This window comes from Lipophrys pholis, assembly GCF_963383615.2.
Source record: "Lipophrys pholis genome assembly, chromosome: 2".
Taxonomy (NCBI): domain Eukaryota; kingdom Metazoa; phylum Chordata; class Actinopteri; order Blenniiformes; family Blenniidae; genus Lipophrys; species Lipophrys pholis.
The window spans coordinates 13,112,073-13,137,627 of record NC_137636.1 but is presented as its reverse complement, the minus strand read 5'-3'; the positions used below and the strand labels follow the sequence as shown (position 1 = coordinate 13,137,627).

At 41.1% G+C, this 25,555-nt stretch overlaps 2 protein-coding genes across 3 annotated transcripts in view; one reads left to right on the top strand and one right to left on the bottom strand.

Annotated features, from left to right (window-relative positions):
- Positions 1-1,145: 1,145 nt before the first annotated feature.
- On the bottom strand, positions 1,146-11,212 carry copb1 (COPI coat complex subunit beta 1). Its single transcript, XM_080492438.1, has 22 exons — positions 11,067-11,212; positions 9,551-9,693; positions 8,965-9,194; positions 8,497-8,666; positions 8,277-8,391; positions 8,098-8,190; positions 7,864-8,001; positions 7,610-7,729; positions 7,181-7,288; positions 6,939-7,085; positions 6,674-6,819; positions 5,375-5,471; positions 5,129-5,289; positions 4,892-5,012; positions 4,573-4,800; positions 4,070-4,249; positions 3,492-3,636; positions 3,255-3,374; positions 3,012-3,157; positions 2,794-2,883; positions 1,755-1,910; positions 1,146-1,548 (listed from the first exon to the last, which is right to left on the bottom strand). Exons 2-22 carry the CDS (start codon positions 9,639-9,641, stop codon positions 1,489-1,491), a joined length of 2,862 nt encoding a protein of 953 aa, XP_080348564.1. The 5' UTR covers positions 9,642-9,693; positions 11,067-11,212; the 3' UTR covers positions 1,146-1,488.
- A 1,661-nt stretch (positions 11,213-12,873) lies between these two features.
- Positions 12,874-25,555, top strand: part of pde3b (phosphodiesterase 3B) — a 46,096-nt gene continuing 33,414 nt past the window's right edge. The window contains exons 1-2 of one of the 2 annotated variants that reach the window (XM_080458917.1): positions 14,646-14,929; positions 15,029-15,653. In XM_080458917.1, the coding sequence (XP_080315043.1) occupies positions 14,766-14,929; positions 15,029-15,653 (789 nt within the window). In that variant the 5' untranslated portion in view covers positions 14,646-14,765. Of the gene's footprint in view, positions 15,654-25,555 lie in introns of both variants that reach the window. The other variant, XM_080458916.1, reaches the window with a different exon arrangement.

The window sequence follows — 25,555 nt, the reverse complement described above, 5'->3', positions numbered from 1 at the left end:
GTACATTTCACACTGAAGTTGTACATTTCAGTCTGAAGGTGTGACTGTCCCTCGCCGTGATGGAAATCCATTAAATATGATTTTTATACTGAAGAGACGATTAACTTGTTCAATCTGACATTATGGACGTGAGGAGGATGAAGGCACGACTTGTATTGCCACCATGTCAATCACGTGTCATAATATAAAGGGTCTATTACAGCTTGAAATAGACTCCACGAGGACTGACTTTGCTGTGGTGCCTGTGGCGCCACCTAGTGTGAGAAGAACGCGTGTCTGATTGATATAGTGGAAGTGTCATTATAACTTCAGATTTAGGATTAAATTCCTGTGACTAACGGCGTTAACACTTTTAAAAGCCGTGACAAGCTCTAACAAATGATATATTCGGGCAGAAATTGTGATGAATACTTTAAGAAAAATCACAATAAAACCTAAGAGGTCTAAAGGAAAAATGGTATAACCCAGACGTTCCAAAAAGATTTGACACTCGCGAAAAGACTTTTAAAGTCACAGTAAATACATTGCTTAACAGATAAGTTTAGAAAAGCTGGTGAGCCTTTACATTCGGTGTTTTGCCGGTGATTGCCATGAACAAAACGCACGCCACACAGGACTAGTTCACGGCACACAGTAGCCGGACTGCCACAGCGTTTGTCCGAGAGCCCGGCGTTTATTTTCACAGCTGAAGGTCTGACCTCAAAGCCACCTTTCAGCCTTTATCCAACCCCCCGGAGAGACAGATTTTAGATATTGCAAATGTGTGACCAGGGTGTCGACCCTTTAATCTATCCTACGACCTGAAAAGTCCCTTTACTCATACATTATAAAGAGGACGGCAAGGGAAATATGCAGGCCTGTGCCAACACTAATCCTTCTCCATCTCATTATCACAATGACCACAGAACTTGGAGACGGGTCTGTCAAAAATCCCAGCATGATACTCTATCTTAGGAAAAAGATGTCCTTGCTTAAGATATGTTTTCATGATATTGTGAGTTTTGGGGACCAGACCGATTCAATTGATCTCAGCTTCACACTGTGAGAAGTCTCAAGAAGAATCTGAGGAATGCTCATTAAAGCCTGGAGCTGTGAAGCTGGACGTCGCACAATCATTTAACTTTGGGCCATAAAAACCTTTAGATAACAGAAATAATTAGTTTGTTTTTATTTATTAGTACTAATTCATGCCAAGCCCAAACAGGACAACACACCCTGAGAAGACTCGAGTGGAACCCGGGGCTTTAAAGACTGAATCGCCACATTGTGCAGCACAGATTTGACATGATTTATTACATATGTTTATTGAAAATTAAACAGCACAGGGAAAAAAAAAGAAAAATTGCAGAGATGTAGTTTTCAAAGAAGTTATGTGGAAAAAAAAAAACGATAAACAAAAAGAGCACAGAAGCATCTGACCATATAGAGTTCTTAATTGTACTGCGATGAAAAGGCTGAAAGAGGAATGACGGAGGGACGACAGTTGTTTCAGACATTTGCCTTCTTCTGGGAGAGGTTGATCTTGTCACCCAGGCTCAGAGCCATCCCCTGTGAAACGAGCAAGAGAAGTTTGAGAACAACACACACTAATCAGTACCCGATCTTTAAAACATTCAACAATAGTTGAGTGCAGTGTCAATTCTAATCGCTCATCTTGAATATTCTGTCCCTATTAAGGTCAGACGTTTAGAATTCAGCTCAGTCTTTCCTCCTCAGATTCGTAAGGGGCTCGTAGCGCGGCAGCTGTGACCCACCTGACTTTTGGCTCTGATGCGTATGTGTCCGTTGACAGGTGCATCGGGCCCCAGGTGGATCGGCTTCTCTATGCTGACATTAGCCAGGGCGTCTTCTCCAAAGATAGAACGGGCGTAAAGGTTGGCAGCCATGAAGCCGCAGAAGCCAGACAGCGCCTAGAATGTGAGGCAAAGGGGAAGAAGATTGAGAAACGTGCATGAAATCACAGCACAGACGCATCAATTCATCAATGAAGGGCTTTCATCTTAACAATTCATCCATCTTCTGAGAGCGCGATAACGCGTGTTACGAGCGCTGGAAACCAGTCGCATGTCCGGTGACATTCAGAGTGCACCCGGTCCATCACAGGGAAAGGACAGAGAAACAACCATGAACACCTACACTCACTCTGGACACGACAATTTTGTCTCATTTTAAAAAATATCTTCATTATTTGGAAATCAGAGAGCGTTGAGAAAACAATTGTTTTCATGGACCTGCTGCATGCTGAGGTGATGGTTAGTTTACCAAGTGTACTCGGGTTTCTTCCCACAGTCCAAAAACCTACAGTTGACAATACCTGAAGGACGTTCTCAATAACCTCTAGGTTGTGTTCTACAGATGGAGGTCAGTGTAAACAAAGTGATTTAAAACTAATTATTCAGAAAGTATTCCTTCATATAACAAAGTAGTCCTCGGTTTGAAAAAGCTTGAAGATCCTTGGCCTAGCGGGTATCATGTAATTGCGCAATTTGATCAGCTGTTCTAGTACATTTCACCATCATATTATGCATTATTTTCTGTTTCACAAACATCTCAAGGACAATAACCAACCATTGTTGTTGTTTTGAAACATTCTTGTATCGTCACTCTTGACCATGACAAAAGTTCTTGCCAACGTACCACAGCGAACATTTGGAATGAAACAGCATGTTCAAACCACTGACTTCTTGCAGTGAGGCCACAGTGCTAACCACTGTTCCACCGAATCGGACACATTTCAAGCTCCTATTTGATGGGCTCTGCTTCCTTTGCTCTCCTGTGACGTCTCATACGAACCTTTTCAGGAGTCAGACACTTCATGTTGGTGGACTTGAGGATATGTTGAAGGTACTCATTCAGATCAGTAATGTTTGTGTTCACCGTCACCTGGAATGAAAAGATAACAGAACGGTCTTTAATATTTCGAAATATTCTGAATCAATTTACAAATTCCTGCAAAAAAATAATAAAAAATTCAGTTTGAAACAATCAGTCAAGACTCGTGAAGTGTCTACCTTGTTTTCCCACTCAAACTCCGCCCACATCTGTCTGAATTCAGCGTCTGTGCATGAGGCTGGCTGGATGTAGTCCATGATGTCGATGTGGATGTCACTCAGGACGACGCAGTTTCGGTCACTAGCAGCTCCCGACACATCATAAACTGGAAGAAGAATAAATGAATCAAACATCCACGACAAATAAGACGCGATCTAAAGGGAGAACTAACCAGATGTACTACTCATTTTAAATGCGCTCACCAATGTTGCCAAATATAATGCCATTCTCAGTAGAAGCCACCTTGACGTTGGCCTTGATGTTCGCAAAATCATGAGGGGCCAGAGTTAGAGGGGAAGGCTTTTCCACCAACTTAAGGTCCCCTGAAGGACGACAGGACAATTTGAGAAACGGCGCAGCACAAATGTGAACCACATCGATAAGTGCCGCAGCAGAAAAGCATGTTTATTTAGTGAGGTGGAAAAAAACACGAGGCTTACCCAAAGTGGCCAATTCCAGGGTGCAGTTCTGAAGAGTGTCACTGGTTTGGTTGACCACCAGCACGTCCAACACTATGTCGTACTGGTTGACATGGACGTAGGCTTCAGCATACACAGGGTCGGAGAAGCCCGTCAGCTGGGTCACCTGGTTCAGATAAAATAAAAATGACAACTTAAACATAAATCAACACAAACAGGAGCTGACATTCCACATATCAGATGGTTTTCACTCTACTTGACAACAGTGGTCATAAAGCAAAGTATCGCCTCTAGAAAGAAGATTATTTAAACTTAAAGCAAGAAAACATAATAGGGGATTACAAACAAGACATTTCTATACTATTTGCATAATCCACACAAAACAAAAGACAGTAACTGTTTTCCTTTTCTGTTTGCAAATAGTGCCTCATCCCCCGGGGCTTCAGTGAAGTCTTAAAATATTCATGCTTAAGTTTCATAATAATAAAATCAATTCACTCTACGAGCAAGAGAATCTCTTCCAATGAAGTTTTGTCACCACTACAAGCTTTTTTCCACCCAAAGTAATTAAGCTTCCCTGCTCTGGGCTCATGGCACACCTTGTTGAGTTTTGACGCCAGAGGATCAGCAGCCTCCTTCCTCTGAGTGTTGCCCATGGCAGCCAGCAGACTGAGCTGGAACTGGTCCTCCTTAGAAGTCATCTCGTTTTTGGCTGTGAGCTGCATGAAGGAGATCGGGTCGTCTGCCTGCACGGTGACGTTTCGCTTCTCGGACTCTTTCTGTGATCACAACAAGACACATACATTCTCTTGTTTGCTCACAAAGTGACCACGGCGACGTTGATGTAGAAGACAGAAGATGCATCGGTTCGTAAAATTCAACTAAGAACCTGTAGCAACAGTGGCAATGCCTTTGACTTATTCCATAACGGAAATGGACACAATTGACTGGCGTTGCACTGCAGCACAGCTTTGTTGGCTTTCCATAAATTACCACTGGGGGCAGCGTCCGCACATTAGGTTTCTCAGTTTGTGACCACGCCTCAGCTGCGTGGTTGCGAGGTTAAACATTCCGTTCAGCTCCCTGAATCAACTGTCATTACCTTCTGTGACAGCTTCTCCTCCTCCAGTCTGACAGTCAGCATATGTGACAGGGATCTGCGGCACTCCTTGTTGAATATGTCATTCATAAGTGGCGAACACTCTGACAGGACCTTCAGGCACAACGAGATGCGATCCACATCGTCGTCTGTGATTGGCTTCTTGGGCAGAGAGGACTTGCCCAGGTGCAGCACAGTGACCATGATCAGCATGGCCTCGGCCACAAACGACTAAAGTGGAAGGGGGGAAAAAAAAAAACATTAGAGAAACCAAGAGTATTTCAAATATGGAAAAAGACCTCTGACTAAAGTGATGATTTACATTTTGTTTCTTTTTGTCGGTAACAATAGCAACATAGCGCAGGGCCACTTTGGTTAGGGTGGTGGCCAGGGAAGCTGCCACGAAGAAGTCTCCATCCATTAGGAAGCCTCGGAGTGGAGGTCTGGGAACAACAAAACCTCATCAAGTCAAAAAATAAATAAAAAATGGAAAGACTACAATGACTTAGGAGAATACAATGAGCTTATAGAGCCATCCTCTACATTTTGCAAGGCTTACCTGTCCTCGTCTTTTTTCGAAGGCCGGGAGGAGCTGAGGGCGCTCTGTGTCACGTACGTCCCCATCTCTGTCACCAGTTTCTGCGCTGGAGCCGCACTCACTTCTTCTTCTGGCTTCACCTCACCTGTCTCTCTCTTTATCTCATTCTCTACAATTGGGATCTGCACAATTGGGAGGCAAGCGTGAAATAATTGTGGCAAATCATTTGGACCCAGATGGAGTTGAAACTCAAGTGAAGAGACTTGCCTCTCCCAGGGACCTGCGCACTTCTGTCATCACACTCTGGATGTCATCCTTGGTGCTGCAGTATTCTCCCAAGATCCAAAGTGCTCCTCTGTAAATCCTGGAGGTGAAAAAGACAATTGAGGAAAGGTCACAAAAATAGACTCTACAACATAGCTTTCTATTGAAATAACAATCCAACAGTAGATTAGTTGACCTGACTACACAAACCGCTCTTCTCCACATCCGCAAACGCTCAATCAAGGCTACTTTTAATATTTAGGTGACAGTTATCCCCGTGCTGCCGTGAGAATTGTGTCACGTCATGCCGGAGGAACTTTGACTAAACTGTTAAGTATTGAAATAGACCATAGTATCACTGATGAACTACTAAATCTGTTATTCTTGGGAGGCTTCACAATGAAACTGGTCATTTGGGTTCTTCCACTTGGCCATCCAGAGAAGGGACTGGTGAACAAAGGAATGAACAGCAATTGGGTTTTTTTTCCCGCTTGGCGATTGAGATTGTGTGATAGAGAAATGTGTTGGCTCCGTTTACACAACAATCTTTTCAAGTTAAAACTTTTTCTATTTGGGTTCTGTCTCCATGTAAACAGAGAAAATCCAACTTTTGTGAAATGCACAGCACTGCAGTTGTTATCAAAACGCTTATATCTGAACGTGAAATCTTTCAGAATGAAAACACAAAAAAAAAACCTGTTTCGAGGTTCTTTGTCGTGGAAATACGATCCTAAAATGCAGGTTGCCAACCGCTGCACTTGGAAATGCTTTAAATTAAAAAATGCTAAGTTGGAAAAACCGCGGTGTCCAATGGAAGATCGAACGCACTGAAGCGAGGTTCGATGAGCACTTTGCTGCAGGATTTAAATCTCAAAGTGAAAAGCAAAAATCTTCAAGAACTCAGTATTTAGACGTTTCCCCTTCAATTCTCAGAGACATGATCATATGAACAGTTGGCAGGAATAAAACAGGTCAGACACAGTAGAAATGCTGCCAAAATTTCTCCAAGAATCTAATCCCCCCCCAAAAACAAAATGAAGAAATAAAAGTTGCCTATTATAATGAAATACGTCATTTTAACTTAAGATTAATGAACTAACACGGCGAAGTGCATCATGCCAGAGGCGTGGGTTTGGTTATCACGATGAGAATAGAGGGTCCCGAGCTGATAATGGGATCTATCGGCAACGGAGTTTCAGCTAAATTGCAAAAATACCGACTTCTCATTAACAACAGACTGATAGTCGTTGGGAGAGAACGGAGGAGTCCGTCAGACTCCTGAATGTGTTGGCGAAGCCTTACTTGACAGCTTTGATGGCATGAAAGACTTCCAGCATCTTCTCAATGATCAGGGGTCTCAAGTTGTCAAACCTCTGAATGGCCTCCCGAACAAACTCCAGCACATCAGCAGCAGCTGCCTCATTAGTGTCACTCAGGAATTCCATCAGCTGGAAATCGCGTCAACACAAATTCTTAACATTTGGATCTCTGTTCAAAATGTGATATTTATACATATAAAGAATGCGAAGAACGTCTTCATTTGAATGTACTCAAAGAGGAAACTCACCACAGGAATGACATTGGCTGCCATGTCGGGGAATCGCACGCTGCACGAGTGGAGCGTTCGCACCAGGAGTTGCCTGTATTTGTCGGTGTCTTCATGTTCGGTGACATTGTTTGTCTTGATCACCTCTTTCTTCAGAACAATCACCAACTGGAAACAGTTTTTAACTTGTTATAGTTTTCTATAGTGACCAAGCAGCAACAACAAAACAACTATAAGGGGAACGTTATGCACAAGCAGCACACCTCCTCCACATTGCGAGATGAGACGAGGTCCAGAGCCAGCTGCAACGTCTTCTTTCTGACTTCCAGGTCAGGCGTGCTGAGAACACGGAGGATGTCCATCACGAGGTCCTGGGGAGAGGAAAAGGAAAAGCTTTGGTGTCAACCTACTGAAATTCTAACAACGTTGATGTAAGACAGATGCAACTGTCAAAACATTGAAACTAAATTCTAAACATTTTCTGCAGCTATTGACTGACAAAACCAACTTTATTCTCTTTTATCTTTAAAGCTTTGTGATTTTACATTAAATCACATAATGAACAGTTATGCTTTTTTTTTTTTTTTAAATACATAGGAACCTTTATGAAATCTAAAACGGTCCCTTGTCGTAAAAGAGCATTTTAATTATTAATGGCTGTAAAAACTAGCTGGTCTCCTGACTTATCGGACCTGCAGCACACGCTCATGTGTAGGATGCTCCTTCAGCTCAATGAGACGATCGAGAACAATCAGCTTCACGTTGTTGTCGCTTTCCTTGATGATCAAATCAATGTAGCACTGGGCAGCAGCCTGGGGAACAAAGAAAATAATCCATGAAAGGTTTTACAAGACCAGAGAACTTACTGGAATCAGCATGGATCTTGACAAGTATGAGGGCATTACAAACATTACAGGAAACAAATAAAAAATACTTTAGAATGTACCTTAATAGCTGTGGGAGCACTGGACAGGGTTACAAGTGTTCCAGCAGCTTCATATTTAACAGCTGGACTGGAGGATTGCAGCAGATTGTAGATGCAACGGATGAATCGTGCACGTTCGGATGGGTTAGCATGACAGACCTGACAGCCAGAGCAAAAAGATCAAGAGCTCACAAGTTAAATCACCGATCATGTACTATGAGATGCTTAAAAAGATAAATTAAAGCTGTGACTCACTTTGTAAATCAGCTCGACAATAACCAGCTGCAGGATGTCGCCAAAAGTATGAACCTGGTCGATACATGTGCTGAGATAATCCAGAGCTCGATCCTGAAATATGTGAGGGACATGACGTGAGGTTGGCTGTTAAGAGAAACGCTTCAGCACACAGGAAAGTGTTTCTGTTTGTTACCAACCTGATCGGCATGAATAAGCATCATGAAAGCATTTCTTTTACAGCTGGCATCTTTCTCGTTGACGAGAAAATCATGGATCAACTCTGGAGCGTCTGGGATGAGATGCTCAAAGTTCCTAAAAAAAAAGAAAAGAAAAAAAAAAGAAAAGATGCTTGTTGTTCACACGCTGATGAAGCATGAAACAGCCAAGACACAACGTAAAGCGATCGACAGCTTGTACCTGTAGATGGTGTAAATGGCCAGGACAGCATTCCGGCGCACGTAACTGTGACGGTGTTCCAGACAGGCTCTGATGGCTGGCATCAGAGGCTCAAGCAACTCGGACTCCTTCAGCTTGCACAGGAAGCGCAGAGTGGAGCCACGGATGAACTCATTTGGATGCTGCAAGTCCTGAAATTAGCAAAGAGAAACAGCTCAAAGGATTTGTTTTGTTTTTTTTAATTCTCAAAAAAGCATTTAGTTTAAAGCCATTATACTCTTTCACTGATCATACAGTTAACAATATAGATGACAAAAGCTCAGAAATGTAGATGTAAAAATCTTCTGCATTGATTTGATGAAATCAACACACAGAAAAACTAGAAAGATATCTTTATTTTACTAGAGAGATACTGACAAACATATGATGAATGCATTTATAAAGTTCTGATTGAGTAGCACAGCTTCAAACAATTGTTGGTTAATTTACCTTCCTGTAGGCGTCACAGACCAGGATCATCTCTTGAAGCAGTTTGCCATCTGGAGTGGTTTTGGGCACAATCTCCCAGAAAACCAGCAGCAGCTTCTTGATGGTGTGGTCTTGAAGTGGCAGCACGAAGCGAATTATGGTCATCAGCAGGCCCGGCAACTTCTCACCATTCAGGATCATGGTGATAACCTTCTTCAGGGCCTCCGTTTTTGCCTTGATCTCCCCCTTCTCTGTAACAACATAACCATATTAAGATTTTTTGCTACCTAATTCTACATCTTGAATAAATCTTGAATCAATATATTTCTTTTGAGAAATGTAATTATCTACATATTGATGAGCAATAATTTGACACATATACAAGGTTTTACAAATGTTTCTTGTGAAACAACATTCTGCTACGACAGTGAGATAGAGGAACAACAATTCAGAAAATAAATTCTATATTCTTATTGAGCACCATAAAATTAAACCCAATACTTTCCACTCTATTGTAAACAAAAAAAAAATTTGTGTGATTATTTGGAAAATGAAAAAAAGTCAATGTGCCATCACAGTTTATTATTTTGAAACGAAAATTGATTACCTAGATCAGTTTTCAGGCTGACTTCAGAGGGGGGTTCTGAATCAGAGGTCACATTGATCAACGTGTAACAAACATTTTCTGCAGCCGTCATTTTGCTGCCGGCCCTTTATCCTTTTATAGTAACGCCACTCACTGGATAATACCTATAAACAAACAGAGAAACATCAGGTCAGGCAAACGATGGGAAAACATTGACATAGACATAAAAAAACAACAACCAACAAACAGGAAGAATTCCAAAGACAAAAAAGCTGAATTTCATCATACAGACAAGCATGGTGATCCTGGACAGCATGAGAGAACCTTAGGAGTCAATTTCCTCACCATCAGGTGAATAATGAATTTACATTTCATCTACCTATCTTTTGGGACAGTCAGTAATGAAAGCACCTTTTCACATCACTTTCCTCCACCAAAACATCCCAAACAATTCATGTGTACGTATTGGATAAAGGACATGGTCAAAAACACGTAGGATTTTTTTTCCCACTTCGTGTTAAGATTGAACTTGGCAAACTTGCAGATTTAACCTGTAGCCAAACAATATCAGAATTCACCATCATCTAATAAGATTAAACCATCCCTGAAAATGTTTTTTCTTTTTTTTTTTAAAAACACTTGCACGAAAAAACTTAATTGGTTTTGAGTCATAGTTTTTTGGGGCTGAACACAATCATTTTCAAGGTCTCAATATTTCCAAGCCTTCAATATAGAGAAGAAAAACATTGAGCCTGTTCGATATTCCTGTTCGTACCTTAATGTAGCATAGAAAGACTATTTGAAAGTTATTCAATTAACGTGTATTTAAACATATTTGCACGTTTCCAACGTCAAGTCTTTCCATTGCACGTCTGGACTGACTCCCACAACAGGATCTATTATCTATTAGGTTGGTTTTGGCCTACCGACGTTTAAATTACAGGGGACACAGAAAATAACACTAATTAAAAAAAAGAAGAAAAAAAGCAGAGTTCTGTCGCATATAGAAAGTTCAAGCTTAAATATGACAGAAAAAGTGGTACATCGTGTAGTTAAAAGTTAAGTGGGAGTGGAATTTGATATAACCGCGTCTCGTTGACATGGTTAAGATTGGTCCTTGTGTTTTCAGCAATTGTACGTGGTTAAATTAGAATTCAGGCAAACAAACAGAGCAGACATTGAGTCAAGGTAGTAAAAGTTACACCGATACGTCGCCGTGAGCGAGTGACACGCAGGCTCCTGTTGATATATGTGTCACATCGAGTCACCTGCGGCTGCACTAAATAAGATGTTTGACAAAGTTTGACTTAAGCTCGAGCGTTGGTGTGCTGCTTGTCCAAGGTGTTGGTTGTAGGAAATGCTGTCGCAGATTAAACTGACCACCGATCGCTAGCTAACAGTTAAGCTCGGCGACGCTAGCAGTGAAATGGAGGACAGTAAACGTTAGCTCGCCGTCTCTTCAGTCATCTCCGCGGGTCAAAAAACAAAACACCACGCCACGGGGCCGGAGAACAAAACTAAATACAATATAACCTACCTAATGACACGACTGTTATATCCCGGGGTGGCCTTGGAGGTCCAGTTTTCGATATTTACATGAGTAGAAGCTGTCGAAGACGAGCTGTCTCCTCTCGGCTCTGCAGCACTTCCTGTGACGTGGAAGATCTCCGTCTGAGCCACATCACTGCTACGGGGTGGCGCGAGGCTCAAACGCGATGTATCCTGGATGACCAGGCTCATCCCAAAAAAACCCAATTAAACACGCAGAAGAAGAACTTCTGCCGCTGTACAACTGTCTGATCGAATAACACGGGTCTCTGTGCAGATATAATGTCAAATAAATCAAATAGAGTGCAGACTTCTTTACAATGTTGATACATTTTCTTTGAGAAAGAAGAAATGAAAATGCACATGGGACACTGACGAAGCTGAAGGAACTAATAAGGGATCTTCTTCAATCTGCTTTAATCTGGAGGCAGAGCCAAAGGGCTTCTCCTATGGGCCTTGTTGGGACATTTCCTCTAAGGTTATTGATATACAAAGCATACAGCATAGCAGGAATGTCCTGAAAAAGCTGCACATTTTGATATTTGAATGGATCAAATCGTTTTTATATTTGAATGGTTGGTGTTATTCACACAATAATAAAGATTTGGATCTCAAATAATTACAGCAAGGATAGTAATTTTAAGTGATAAAGATTATGAAAAAACATTTTTAAAATGTCACTAAAATGTATAATACATAAAGTTAAAAGAAACAAAATCAAGAGGTAATTAAAGTAAAATATATTATTCAATGGAAAGCCTAAGGAAATAATACATTTTTTGGTCTGGCTTAAAAGAAATGAATGTGTCAAGAGCCTTCAGGTGTCCAGCAAGTTTGTTCCACAGGTGAGGAGCACAGGAACTAAAAGCTGCTCCGCCTTGTTTGCTTCTGATTCTGGGAACACTGAGTAGACCTCCTATTGTGGACCTCACGGGTCTGAAGGTTTCATATTGCACAAATACCATTAAGTCTGACGTGTATTTAGGCCTTTCAAAGCTTCATAGACAAGAAGTAAGATTTTGAGTCAGTTCTTTGAGACACAGGCAGCCAGTGTAGAGAATTAAAGCTCGGGTGTAATGTTCTCCACTGTCTTTGTGTTGGTATGCGGTGGCTTCCATCACACCTCACCACCCTGCTCAGACACACGATGCATACCGCATACACACTTCTGACTGTGTGTGGAACCATACAAAATAAAGGACTGGCCTACACACCATGCCCATCTACCTCACCTTCAACTTTGCAAAGCGAACAGTCACACATCGCACAACATATTTATACTTTTTTTGCTTTTTACTTTTTATTACTGTACATTTAGTTATTTCTGTGTCTATATTTGTATATAAAGATTAGTCATGAGCAAAGTCATTATAAGTTGTACAATGACAATAACATATTTTGATTTTGTGATCATCAATGTTATGGAAAAAAACAAAAAAAATATTCAGCTTAGCCGTAAAATAGCTTTAAAAGAATTGCAGCACCCTCCAGTGGAAGGTCAGACAGTGACACCGAGGGAGAAAACTGAATGAACCACAGTCTTAATGCGATCCCCAAATAAAAACATATCCATTCATTATTTTAACTTTTTCATCGCCTCACTCAGCTTTGATGGTGACCAAATCTCGATTTAAGATATGTTTGTTTTGTCGGAGAAAACACCCAATTTCTTTTAAAAACACACCATAAATTGCAGACCCAATATCCCTTTTTTGGTTGAAAATGCAACTATGTAATCACGGTTAAGATCTTAAGAAAGATCTTAAGAAAAACACATAATTCAAAATATTGCATTTAATTCACATTGGATTTTAATTTTGAATATTGCTTTTTTTTTTGTCTTACTTAATTTTTAGATGTCATATTATTTATGTAATACACAATACATTTTGTATCAACATTCATCAAAATACCAGCAGTTTCTTTTTTAATGTAACACAATTACAACGAGATCAATCATACAGTGGCGCGGTAGTTTATACTGATATTTTATGAGTTTAAACCAGGAGTAGTATACTCATTTTAGCACAGGGGCCTCATACAGCCCTATTTCATCTGGAATGGGATGGATCAGTAAAATGGCACCATAATAATCTTTGAAAACACAATTTTACAGGAACTCCATATGTTTGTGTTATTGCAAACTGGTTTGGATGTATTAACAAAGAGGTTAGATTTAAGGGATAACATTTTCACATGTACAAATACCAAAGAAAAAATAAGAGGATTTTCAACAATCTGCCATTTTGAGCAGTGAGCAGTGGTGGCCTAAAGGCCAGAGAAGAGGATTTAGTATCGTGAGGTTGAATCTGTCAGCGGACGGGTCACCACTGTGCAAGACCCTTGACCCTATCAGCTCCCTGCTGTGACTGCTGTGATCCTAGAAATAGGATGAGTAAATGTGGAAAAAGAATTCCCCAAACAGGATAAATAAAGGATGATTAGTTTAGATTTTTTTTTTTTTTCCCCCAATAGTGAGATTTTCTTAATTTAGGGCATTCCAGATCCTTCAGCATGCACGCGTTTATGTTCCAACCTCATCATGTGGCTTGGATGCTTAATGCTATATTGCTGATCTATACTCTAAGCTCTAAGTTCACCATTTCTAATGCCACAATATTTTTATTTAACTTTTCAAAGAAAAAGTTAAGCTTCTTTAATGGATTTTGTTATTCAGTCATATTGAAGATTAGTTACAGTACAAATATGAATACAATGAAATAGAAATGAATTAACTGAATACAAAACTGCATGCATGCACCTAAACATGTTGTACTGTATTATATTTATCAATGTATGCACAAACAAAAGCACACACATAAAAGAAATCAAAACAAAAGTGCTCCTCCCATCTTATCTCAATATGACCTGCCCAAATTAAAGTTAAATGTTTCTAATATATGTGAATTTTAAGTGTTATTTCGGTTAATAACTAAAATCTAACGAGAAAAAAAAAACATTAGAAGAACATTCCTTTTTGGGGTCTCCGTTTATCCCTGTTGCTCCATCGGGTTGCTCTGTTGGATCCAAAGCTTTAATATATTGAATGTATGGCCTCCATACACTCTCAAAAACATGCTGCTGAGACTTTGATGCATGTTATCCTCTCTAGTGCCATGCCTGCAACCAACTGTCTGTTCACCAGTTTGACTAAAACACAACGATCACCAGTCAATAAAACAGAAATGATGGGTTACTTTTATTGAAGAACCAAAGTTGAAGTTTTTTGTAACTTTGGCAGGAGCTTATCAAACCCTTTGTTGGGCCTGTTTTGGCTCATGGGGCCTAATTTTTGACACCTTAGTAGTTTAAACCATGCAAGGATGATGTTATTATTGATGACAAAGTTGCTTTCACTCATAACCTTTTGTGATGGTTTCTTTCTGTCAATATGTTGTCACTGGTTTGAGAGTTTCTGTAGTTGTTGGTGGAGAAGTCTGAGTGCGCTGATGGCCGGGCTTGTTGTGGGTTGGTTGAGAGCGCCGCGGTTCCAGTTGTGTCCTGTAGGCGGCGACAGAGAGGCCGGTTTGTGTAAAAACAACATCTCACCTTCTTTCTTTAGTCCAAGTGCTGGAGCACGTTTGAGTGACCATGGATTGCGTTTGCTGTCATGTAGTTCAGCGTTAACACGGCGTGAATATCAGCGGAGGGCCACTTTCGCGTGGATACGAGGCGCCGGGGTCGAGCCATGGCTGCATGGGAGGAAGGAGAGGCTCTGCACGGCAAAACAAGGCACCACGACGGAGCTGGAAGTGTAAACAGCTCGGAGGGCTTCAGGAACGGCTATGTGAAGAGCTGCGTCACCCCCCTGAAACAGGACCATCACAGGGGATTTTTCTTCAACGTGTGCAGGTTTTGCAACGAAGACATCCTCAATTCGAAACTCCTCAAGGTCTCTGCCCTGTACGTCGGCGCCTTCGTGATACTCGCGCTTTCTTTCCTCATTTCTAGGAGCTTGCAAAGTGACTCGCCGTGGGATTTGCGGACTTTTGTGTCGGGCTTCTCGCAGTCCATCAGTCCCCTGTTCAGCATCGGATGTGCGTTCTTCTTCCTCACGTTCTACCTGCGCAGGAAAAAGACGGAGAGCGGCAAATGCTGGCTCCTGTCACTGCCGGCATCGTGTTACCTCGGGGATTTTCTGGTGTTGCGGTTCCTGCAGTGGGGAGAGGACCAGCACCAGATGCAAATGGTGGGCAGGTTGTTGTTCGTGCTGGGATGTGTGGGGCTGCTCACGCTCATCCCGACGCTCAAACTCAAGCACAGCGTCCTCGTGCTGCTCTTCGCCAGCGTCGTGTGGCTGGTCTCCTTCACAAGTTTGAGCGGTCTGCCGCCGCTGCTCAGACCGCTGTTCGCCTGCCTGGCGGGGCTCTCGGGCTCCCTGTTGGGGCTCTGCTTTGACCGCTACTACCCGTCGAGGGAGCCGCCGTGCGGGACTCCCAGCGCCGAGGACAAAGTCCCGGTCATCAGACCTCGGAGGAGGTCCAGTTGCGTCTCACTGGGGGAGACGTCGACCAGCTATTATGGCAGTTGTAAAATGCCCCGCAGACCCTCGTTGCCCTGCATATCCAGGGAGCAGGTAGGTCCTCCACACCCCCCCATACCCCCCCCCCCCCCCCCCATTCCTCCTCCTGCAGGACCTGGTCTGTTGTTGTACACCAGGAGGCCTGTGTTCCACCACAACCACACCACAACAACGATCGGTAATCATTAACAACCCAATAAGTACATTCAAAGTACCCTCATAAATACCACCGAGGCAGTTATGATCACTCAGCAAAAGCGATTTAAAAATTCGAACACCAAAGCTTGTAACAGGAATAATCTCAAGCAAATATCGCTGCACAAATCATCTTTTCAGTTTCAAAAAATACAAAAATTAAATAAATCACGTTATAGTCCATCAGTAAGTATGCATACGTGCTGTATTTTACCTTCAGTATTCAGTTAAATATTCTGTAAATTTTGTCTGGAATTTATCCGCTTAAATGTTTAAATAGCCGACATTGCAGTAAGAAGATTGACCCGGAGGACCTTGTATATTGTGATTGGTGGTTGGATTTCACAGACAGTCAAAGGTCGCAGTCATTCAAGTCAAATACCAGCGCGGGTGAAGGTTTTGTTCAAGTTCACGTCGAACCCCTTCTAGTTCACCATTAAAAGTATTTTATCAGCTCACTTTTGATATAAAATGTCAGCAATGAAAGCAGTCTACGTATGTTTCAATACTTCTAGCATATCAAAATAATTTATTCTCTGAAAAAAAAGTTGGAAAATAGTCATAGAAGTGTTCTTTTAGGAGATAATCAATTCAACACAATAAATACATTTACTCGCAGTGCAGGAAACTTGGTGTATGTTGAATTGTTTTACAGTTGTTGTTTTGCTGAATATTCTTGGTAACACTTCATTTAACATACCTGACTACTATTAGTTTCTCAGAAATTTAATGCAGGTTTTTTTTTAATGTACCGCAGATTATTTTGATTAAAATGAGTATTTGAGGCATTTCTACTGTAAAATCAAATATATAACATAAACTCATGTGGAAATTCAAGGAAAATGAAAATATCAATATCATATTCAGTATTCTTAAAGCTGCTCTCCCATGTATGAGCTCAGCTATTTTTGTTTGCATGTTGTGGGACGTTTATTAATTTGGATAGTTTATAGAGTAGCTAATCAATAAAAGTGGAGTGTGCACACACATCCTGCTGGCAGAATAATAACACAACCAGCCGCGAAACCGGTGATGTGACCTACGGTCCCACATGACTGCGTCCATCAACAACAGAAAAAGATGGTGAGCAGACTCCCGGTGGCAACGTCAGCGCGTTCGCACTTCATCACAACGGTGTCGGCTTCCACTCGTTTGCTCATCCATGTAAACCTGTACGGGACGAGCTGCGTTAAAAACCAGTCTGTTTACATACATCTGCAGGCACAACCCCCGCACGTGATGCTCCTTTCTACTGAGCTTCAGCGCTGACAAACAATACGCCTGTATCAAGTGTGAGCCTTTTAAATGAAGACTATCATGTGTTGTGGGAGGAAGAAGAAGAAGAAGAAGAAAAAAAATAATCCAGCGGGAGCCAACTTTATAGTCAACAGTGTGTTTAGAAACAAAGCACGCTGGTCTTTAGTTGGATGCCAAGGCATCAGTTAGCACACATTGTTTTTGTGTCCTTCGAACTTTGTCAGAAATGATAAGGGGACTAAAAATGTATATCCAGTTTGTCTCGCTTGTGCTATTTCCAGCAGTTGTTTTTTTTTTTTTACTCCCCACCTCATTGTGTTTTGTTCTATTAGCAGATTAGCCGGCGCATAGCATTCAGCCATAAACAGGAAAATGAATATTCAGAATATTTAGACTGAAGAAGAAAAACATGTCTAAATACTTCAGTAAAATCTACAGAGAATTAAACAATTACTTATGGGCACTATAATATCACTTCACAGTGATGAACATTTGCACAAGTAATCCAATTGAAATGTGTCGTTCCAACATTGTTTGCAGAAAAGCTTGGTTAAAAAAAACAAACTTCCAAACACCCTTTTCTGAACTTGAAGCTTTTCCCTGGCCCCTCTGTGAGTTAATATTTGAAGCACGCTGGAGAGTGTGAGTCGTACTCGTGATCAAGTTTTATCTGAAGAGCTGAAAGTCTCATAAACCTTTTAATCAATAATCAAAACAGCCGTTACTTTATCCGCTTTGCCGTTCGCACACTCTCAAAACAATGCAAGTAAACCTTTAAGTTGCGCTACTTTATAGAAGCTGGAATACCAGATCATATTGTTTTCTTATGTAGAGAAGTAAGTGTTCATAAGTTTAGAAAGATTGTGGCAGTTCTTGCAGTTTAGGATTTGGTAAAAGGAAGTTGATTGTGAAAAAGAAATCTTGTTTGAGAGGCCTGATGGAGCAAGGGATGATCAAGGGATGATTTTATACAAAAAGTGTCAGCTTGTGCGTCAGCGGCAGCCGAACAAGAGCCACAGAGAACCGCTGTGTGAGGAGTCACTCAGGGTTCACAGGTGATGTCACACGCAGTCTTCATCTTCACACACAGTTTGTACAAACTGCCTCACAGGATCACCGGCTTCTGACTGAGTTTTTTATTAATTAATTAATTTTTTAACATTGGTTAGACCGTCATGCAACAGCTCGGCTCATGCAACCAGACCGTCCAAACAAAAGTAGGGTCAAAAGCTCAAACGATCTTCTGAACCTCTTGGTCCAACTGAGGGTGGGTCCACCCTGGACAGGTCTCCAGAGACACGGACATTCTCGTGAGCAATTTAGAGTCACAGATTAATTTTGTGTGGCGTATTCTTCAATACAGCATCCGTAGCCTCACACCGTCATCTGGAACCAGAACCGATCTCTCGCGACGGTGAAAATGCTTTCGATAAACCCACACCTGGTGATTCATATTACAACTTTATGCTTCACTTCCCCTTTTTTTTTTTTTTGTGTGTGTCTCTCCACTTTGAAAAGTGTTTCCTCTTCATTGACTGATTTAATACAGCGCAGCATTTATCATTATTTAGCATTTTACTCTTCAAAAGTATGAACTATGGGTATTATTATAAGGCCTGGCAGGTTAGTCTGCTATTATTGAGTTGATGTAATAATTAACACAGCTCATTATTTTTATTGCATATGCTTATGACGAGGCCAATGGCCCTTCAGCAGCGGTTCCAACCTCTTTTGACTCTGTGTGCAAGGTTCACGGGACGGTACAGTTGGTGCTCGTGAGCGTCCGATCAAATCTAGACGGTGTCAGATATTCGGGGCGATCGTAGCTGCTGCTGCGACCTGCACGAAACAACCTGTTTGGTTTACATGGAGGTTGTTATGTTGGAAAATAAAAGACCACAACAGTAGATGCAAACGTAAAATGCTAGTAGACGCTAACAACTTACTTCAGGCTCCCGTTGCAACGTCACCGTCCAGGTTGTCCTCTCGCTCCGAGACACGACCGTGTCCATATTGTCCACCTTCTCTTTTTTTTTGTGGGGGGGGGGGGGATTTCTTTCCAAACACGTAAATGCCACTGAACGCGATTGTGAATCTTGTTTTAACCCCTTTAGAGAACATTTGTTTGATTGCCAAGTGGAAATTGACAAAGTTGAGGCTGGTTAGCCTGTATCAGGATCTCTTAAAAAAAAAAAACTAAAATATCTTTTGTAATATATCATTTAATTCATTATACAATTAATTTTTGCTTTTCATCAAAACCGCTTGGTTTATGTATATATTTTTTTCCAGGTTGAGATCATCCTAAATGTTCCTCCAATGGCTTTCTATAATTCTATAAGGGAACGAGATATAAGCACGGGAGATGTGCAAGCATATTTTAGCCTTCATGACGTCTTCTAAATTCACAAATTCAGATTAAAATGACAAACTAAGCCCACCCTGTCCGAGTAGTAGTTGTTTGCATTTGTTTATTGCAGTTTTCGTGACATCAAATATCAAAACGCAGCTAAAATGTATTAGTATAATATCAATAAGTCACACTATTGTGATACACTTAAGTAACATAATAATACACTTGAGTTAGAACCTGGAAAATCTTTATTTGCCTGGGATTTAAAACATTTTTGGGCAGTGTTAATCGAAAACATCTGTAAATATGTGAATATATGTATCATGTCTGCTTTTAACCACAAGAAACATACAAATAACAATACAATGTACTTTCAATTAACAACAATAATATATCTGACAAATTGACACCTCCATATAATCTACCGATAAATGTGCCATTCATCAGGTTTATAGGTATCCTAATGGAAGACCATGTTTTAAATTTTTTGCTATTTAATTTGATTGTATAGTTTTAATTCCGTCTACATGAAACATTTTATTCTGGTTTTCATCAATGTCTGAAATGCCACTGTGTTACGGGTGAACATGTCTGGTTCACAGTATAACATGCATATAGTGTCAGTAGCTTGTTGTGTACATCTTTACATTTCACATGTGATCTTTAGATGCATCAGAGCCGATGGGCAGGATCATCTATCATGGTTACTGCCACGATAAATCCCGCACCGTATGATGAACAACTAGGTTGTTTTGGTTCTTTTTTGTTTTAGGGGTTTCTTTGTGTGTATGACATCAGTGTTGTCTCATTGAGCCTGTTCCAGTTTCAGTTAATGGGAATTTGTGCTCGTCAGTTTCTGCTTTGCTGCGACAGTAATTCAAAACCTCCTGTGCAACTAAAGCTTTATGGATTCAGTGCAACCGTCAAGGATCAGGCTCACCGAATCCTGGATTTACACACTCACTCTGTCACTTTGTTGTTGTTATTAATTCTTCTTCGATACGCATCTGAATTAGTTATTGAGTGCAGTGTGATGTAGTTTGGTAGTTCATCTTCTAAAATAATGTATTTAAACTAAATAAGTTCCATCAAGTTACAAGACATTTCCCTTCAAATTATGTGAAAGCGTCACGGGGGGGGGGGGGGGGGCTGCTTCGTTAGTTTCGGATGTAGGGAATATTGTGGAATTAATATTTTCAAAGTGGGATTATTTTTATTTGAGTGGCGGAAATGTAAAAGCACCACCTTATGACTAAGACCTCAGAGGCCATGCCTGTGTAGTGCAGTGTTGAATTCAGGGAGAGCGATCTCGTTTTGTGCGGTTACCACTCCATGGGGGCAGGCAGGGGTAAATAATACACTTAACCCCCCCCCCCCCCACCACCACCACCACCACCCCCACCAGAGGAAAGAACAGAGAAACCGGCTGCAGAGAGAAAAGGTTGGAGGGAGAGCAGCGAAAACGCAGAGCAGCTCTCAGCTGTCACGTTAGCTCGCTGTAAAGCCATGTGGAATGATATAACATTGACGTCACAACCCAGTGACGTTCCACAGGGTGATTGCTAAGAAGAAAAGGGAATAAAATAAAATTAGAAGGAGTCTTATTAATTGCCCGAGAGAATATAGTGTCTGCCTCTGGCAGCGATGAGATGAAAAAGGTGAAAATGTTGGGCTTGCAAAAGAGTGTTTAGGTAGAGAGAGAGAAAAAAAAAAAGGTGGCACGGGGAATAGTGCTTCAGATCAGCTTGTTCATTCAGAAAATCTGTGGGCTTTGCTCTTTATTACTAATTTGTCTTTAAGAGGCATATTTTAAACGGTTTGATCATTTTTAGGTTTTGCTCAAGGCGTGCGGCATGTTGAGCTTGTATTCAATAAGCAGAGTGGTGTAAGTATTTTTAACGAGTTATGTAATGATCACTCTGAACAAATCCTTCATCAGTATTAAAGGTTTTGCAGAGAGAAAGTAATTGGTGTAAAATCTAATAATAGTTTGTTTTTGTTTAGTTTTTTCTAAAATAAAAATAGGCCTGTATGTGTTATAAAGGATCAGATTTAGCCTGAATGTGAAGGTAAAAACATTTCCAAAGGATTTATTAGAAAATAAATTAACTTTATCACATTAGTCCACTGAGAAAAGTAACAAGCAATATTTTTTAGATTGAATATTTATTAGTTGAATTATTTTATTCTTGTCTGTCTGTCTGTGCATTTTCGTATGTACATGTAGTGTAGATTACAGCATTCAGTTAATACTTATAATATGTTTTTTTGCATTTTGTTATTAAATGACTTGTTTAGAGTTTAGCAATGAAATGTTAAATTGGAAGAGATACTACCTAAGATTTCATATTCACATATTTACTATAGTTCATGTGGTTGTGGTAAACAGTGTTGACTATGAGTCTGTTACACAAATAAAAAAAATCTAATGTTTGCAGTTACAGATATTTTACAAGTTATTTTAAAAAGAATTTCAGCTTTAATTTCTCTGGTTTTGTTTGTGCTGAATAAAAAGGAAATGTGTCTTTGCTTAGAGTTGTTTTTATTGACACGTTGAGCTGATTATTACAAAGCTGTTTGAAGTGTGACTTGAACCGATCACTAGAGAAGGAGGATGACGTGTGATGTTAACCTCAGTGTTTAGGAGCTTGTGTAACAGTCGCAATATTAAAAAAAAAAAACTCCAACGCTCTCTGATGCCACAAGATAACTTTGGTGCTAAATGTGTAATTTGATGACTATTGAGACCAAAGCTGGATCGGTATCTATCAACATGGGCTTTACATGTGACATCATCATTACCAGGTGTTTCTAATCTATGTTTAAAAAAAAAAAAATTAAAGAACTCCAGATGAGCCTCCTTGAACTCGTCTCCCGTCCCACTTTAATTTGAAACTAGTTTGCATAGGCGCTTTGAATTTTTCATTGCAGCAGCAGGGAAAGGAGAAAGGGTTAAGTTGAGCGCGGCACTGTGTTTGGCTGACTGCAGAGTGAAACAGGATGCAGCGACTGCATTGTCAGCCTGCTGGTGTGAGTGCAAACAGATGAGGAAATGCTGGAGCGGGTACTCCAAAACTCGGGTTGCCTTGGAAACGGTTTGCGTCATGATCACCAGCAATTAGCTTGCAGCTCTTTAGTTTTCATGTTAGGTCTACCAGAGCTTAGCCTAATGACTCTGGTGTCTGAAGAGTCACCATGGAGGGACGGCTCGCAAAATAGGATTAGATGGCTTTATTTGACTTCATTTCTGCTACATTTTGTTTACAGCATAGTCAATAAATCACTATGATTTGAGGACACAGTTCGAGGTTGTGGCTTTAATGATACCCAGTTTTGAACTGCCCATAAAGAGTTGCTCAGCATGTCCCCTATTTCTTATTTTTCTCTAATGAGCCTTGATGTGATGTCCTGACCTTGTCTCTGCTCGTATTATCATCTGTACAAAGCTTATTTGTGACTGAGTTTGTGTATTGTTGAGGCCCAGAATGTTGGTCTGGAGAAGGGGACGCCGAGCCACCTCTTTTGACCAAGTTTGGGCCAATTAAATCGTATTTTCTGGCTTTATCAGCCTGAAAAAGTGCAAATTCCCCAGATAAGATGAGTAACAACAATGTGGTCCTCAAGTTGCTGATTCTATTTGCAACACAACAGACAATGTTTTTTTGTTTTTTTCTTCTTCTTTTTTTTTTCTCTGCACAACTCACTTGAGAACTCCAAAAAGGTTCTGAACAATGCAAACATTTCAGGTGGCGCCCTTTTTTTTTAAGTTCACAATGAGGTTGTTGAACCTTCCATGTGCAGATTGTTTGCACAGTCCAGTGACGGGGTGAAAGTGGTAGGAGAGAGGTGGTTGGTGGGGGGGGAGGGGGGGGGGGGGGGGGGGGGGTTTGGCAGCTGCTGTGACATAGATGGGGGGGGGCTCTGATTGAAATTGTTGCTGTCTGAGTTTAGGCGTGAAGACAAAGAGGTGAAGGATGTAGTAAATTAAGTTTTATTTAAAGAGGTACACGCTGCATTGTTTACTGGCTGTTAATAGTTTCCAGACAACATCATTGACCAAACATTGTACCTTCATACGTGTGTATAAATGTATATATATATTGTCCTGCTCACAATGATTAGTTGTGATTTTTCCAGCAAAACACTACACAGCAATCCCGCTGAAGTTCTTACTCACTTTCTCTACTTTTCTGTCTCAGTCTCTCGCTCCGTATCTCTGTTTCTCATTCTCTCTGAATTTCTTTCTGTCTTTCTCTGTGCGCCTCTTTTGAAAACGGTGTCAGCGCTGCTGCTTTTACACCAAAAGGCTGTTGCTAAGTGACGGTTGACGTCAGCCGCAGCTACAGAGGAGGGCTTGTGTGTGTTTAGCAGCTGAGGGCAGATCCCACTGAAAAGGGCAAAACTGTGAAGCACTATTAGTCACTGCAATGAAAACCCTAACTCCAACCAACAGGATCGCCCTTTCCAATAACTATACAAAATTTATTAAGAGAGTTTTGATTTAAAAAAAAAAAAAAAAAACAACAACTTTAAAAAAGGAACTATTTCAAAGAGGAGAGTAAAGCTTAGGGATTTAAAAAAAAATATGTATTTTTTTTAGGTGAAACTGCTCCCGGCCAATCCCCACCCCCCGTTTTTGCTTTTCCTTTTAGCCTGTCGCTGTCTCCTTTCCTTTTTCACTTTAACCCCCTCTTCATTTCCCCCCTCCCCCAACACACATGCACACACTGAAATGCCCGATCCCCCCCCCCCCCCCCCCCCCCCCGTAATTAAAGTGAAATTTTTGTGGTAGATTTTGTGTCCGATGAGTGTTTCTGACTCGAAGCTTCCGGGTCATATCTTCCCCATTTGACCAAGATTGCTGTTCTACTTGCCATTGTTTAGGGTTATCAATTCCCTGTATCATCATTTCTCAGTCCCCCCCCCCCCCCCCCCCTTCCCCTCTGCCTGTCTCTCTTGTGTCAGCACTTGAAATTTGACCTGTCAGAGTATACCATACAAAGACATTACGTGAATTAAAGTACCAGTGCACCTCATGTTTCCTTCACCGAGTAAGTTTCATTGTAGTTCTGCTACCCTGACCTGCTGTTTGTTGTTTTTTGGGGGGTTTTTTTTTGGTCTGGGTGTACGTAACAACACTGAAATACACCAAGTATCTTAGCTTTTTTGATACACATGACTTTGTGGGAAATTCTAGAGAGCAATGACGCAGTATGTTACCCGAAGACACGCCATATCTACCATACCAAGGCTGTGATAGACGTAATTACGGTGGATGTAGATTAGAGATAAACCTGCACAGTGGAGCCTGGATATCTATGGATCTAGATGGGTGTTAGTAACAGTCATCTTTAGCCCGCTGATGGTAAAGCAAATGAGTGGAGCCAACGGGTTTTAATCACTCACATCCCTCTGCAGCTATTACAGGCTGTGTTGGTCAGATACAGTCATTGCTGAGGCCCACCTAAAAATTGAAAGACTTGATGTGTTTATGAGAATTTTCCAGCGGTGACATTCAGGGATCGAGACCTTGGGGACCCCTGGTTTAGTGGCCCAGAAGACCAGTTTATGCCAGCGTTCATTGTGCCCTTTAGCAAAGTACTGATTCATCCTCAGTATTACTGGAGCACCAAACATTGAATTAGCATTTACGTTACGAAAAGGATGTAATGATGTAGTTATATGCTGGAAGAACTTTAAAAAGTCCTCTTACTGATATGAATAGGTTCTGAAATGAATTGGAGTGCCTCCTGCAGTCTGACCCTCCTTTGTCCTTATCCGTCCCGACCCTGTATCAAAGGATCAACTGGATAAACAGGGGACTTGATGCCACATATCAACAGCAGGCACCCTGGCATGGCACCATAGACACGGGGCATTAGGCACTGGATGCTCGACTGCAGACAGCAGCAGTTGGCTGGGGGTAGGCATGGATTAATGATGCAGTATGTGCGTCATAAGGTGAACTTTATACCGGGCAGAGTGGTCGTATAGAAAGTTTTGTGTTACTTTTGCCCAGTGATCATTCTCACGAAACGCATTCAGAAAGAAAATCATAAATGTAAGAAAAGCTGAAGTACTTTAGATAATTTCTTCAGCATTCTATTTAAATTGAACTGCCTTTTCTTTCCCCTTTCCCAATTTTCACTAA

Excerpts from the sequence above, each read along its gene's own strand:
- copb1 (XM_080492438.1), bottom strand. The coding sequence starts at position 9,641 with ATGACGGCTGCAGAAAATGTTTGTTACACGTTGATCAATGTGACCTCT. Across the intron at positions 4,801-4,891 it reads CCGACAAAAAGAAACAAAAT|TCGTTTGTGGCCGAGGCCAT; the intron begins GTAAATCATCAC and ends CTTCCACTTTAG. Across the intron at positions 1,549-1,754 it reads GCATCAGAGCCAAAAGTCAG|GGGATGGCTCTGAGCCTGGG; the intron begins GTGGGTCACAGC and ends CTCGTTTCACAG.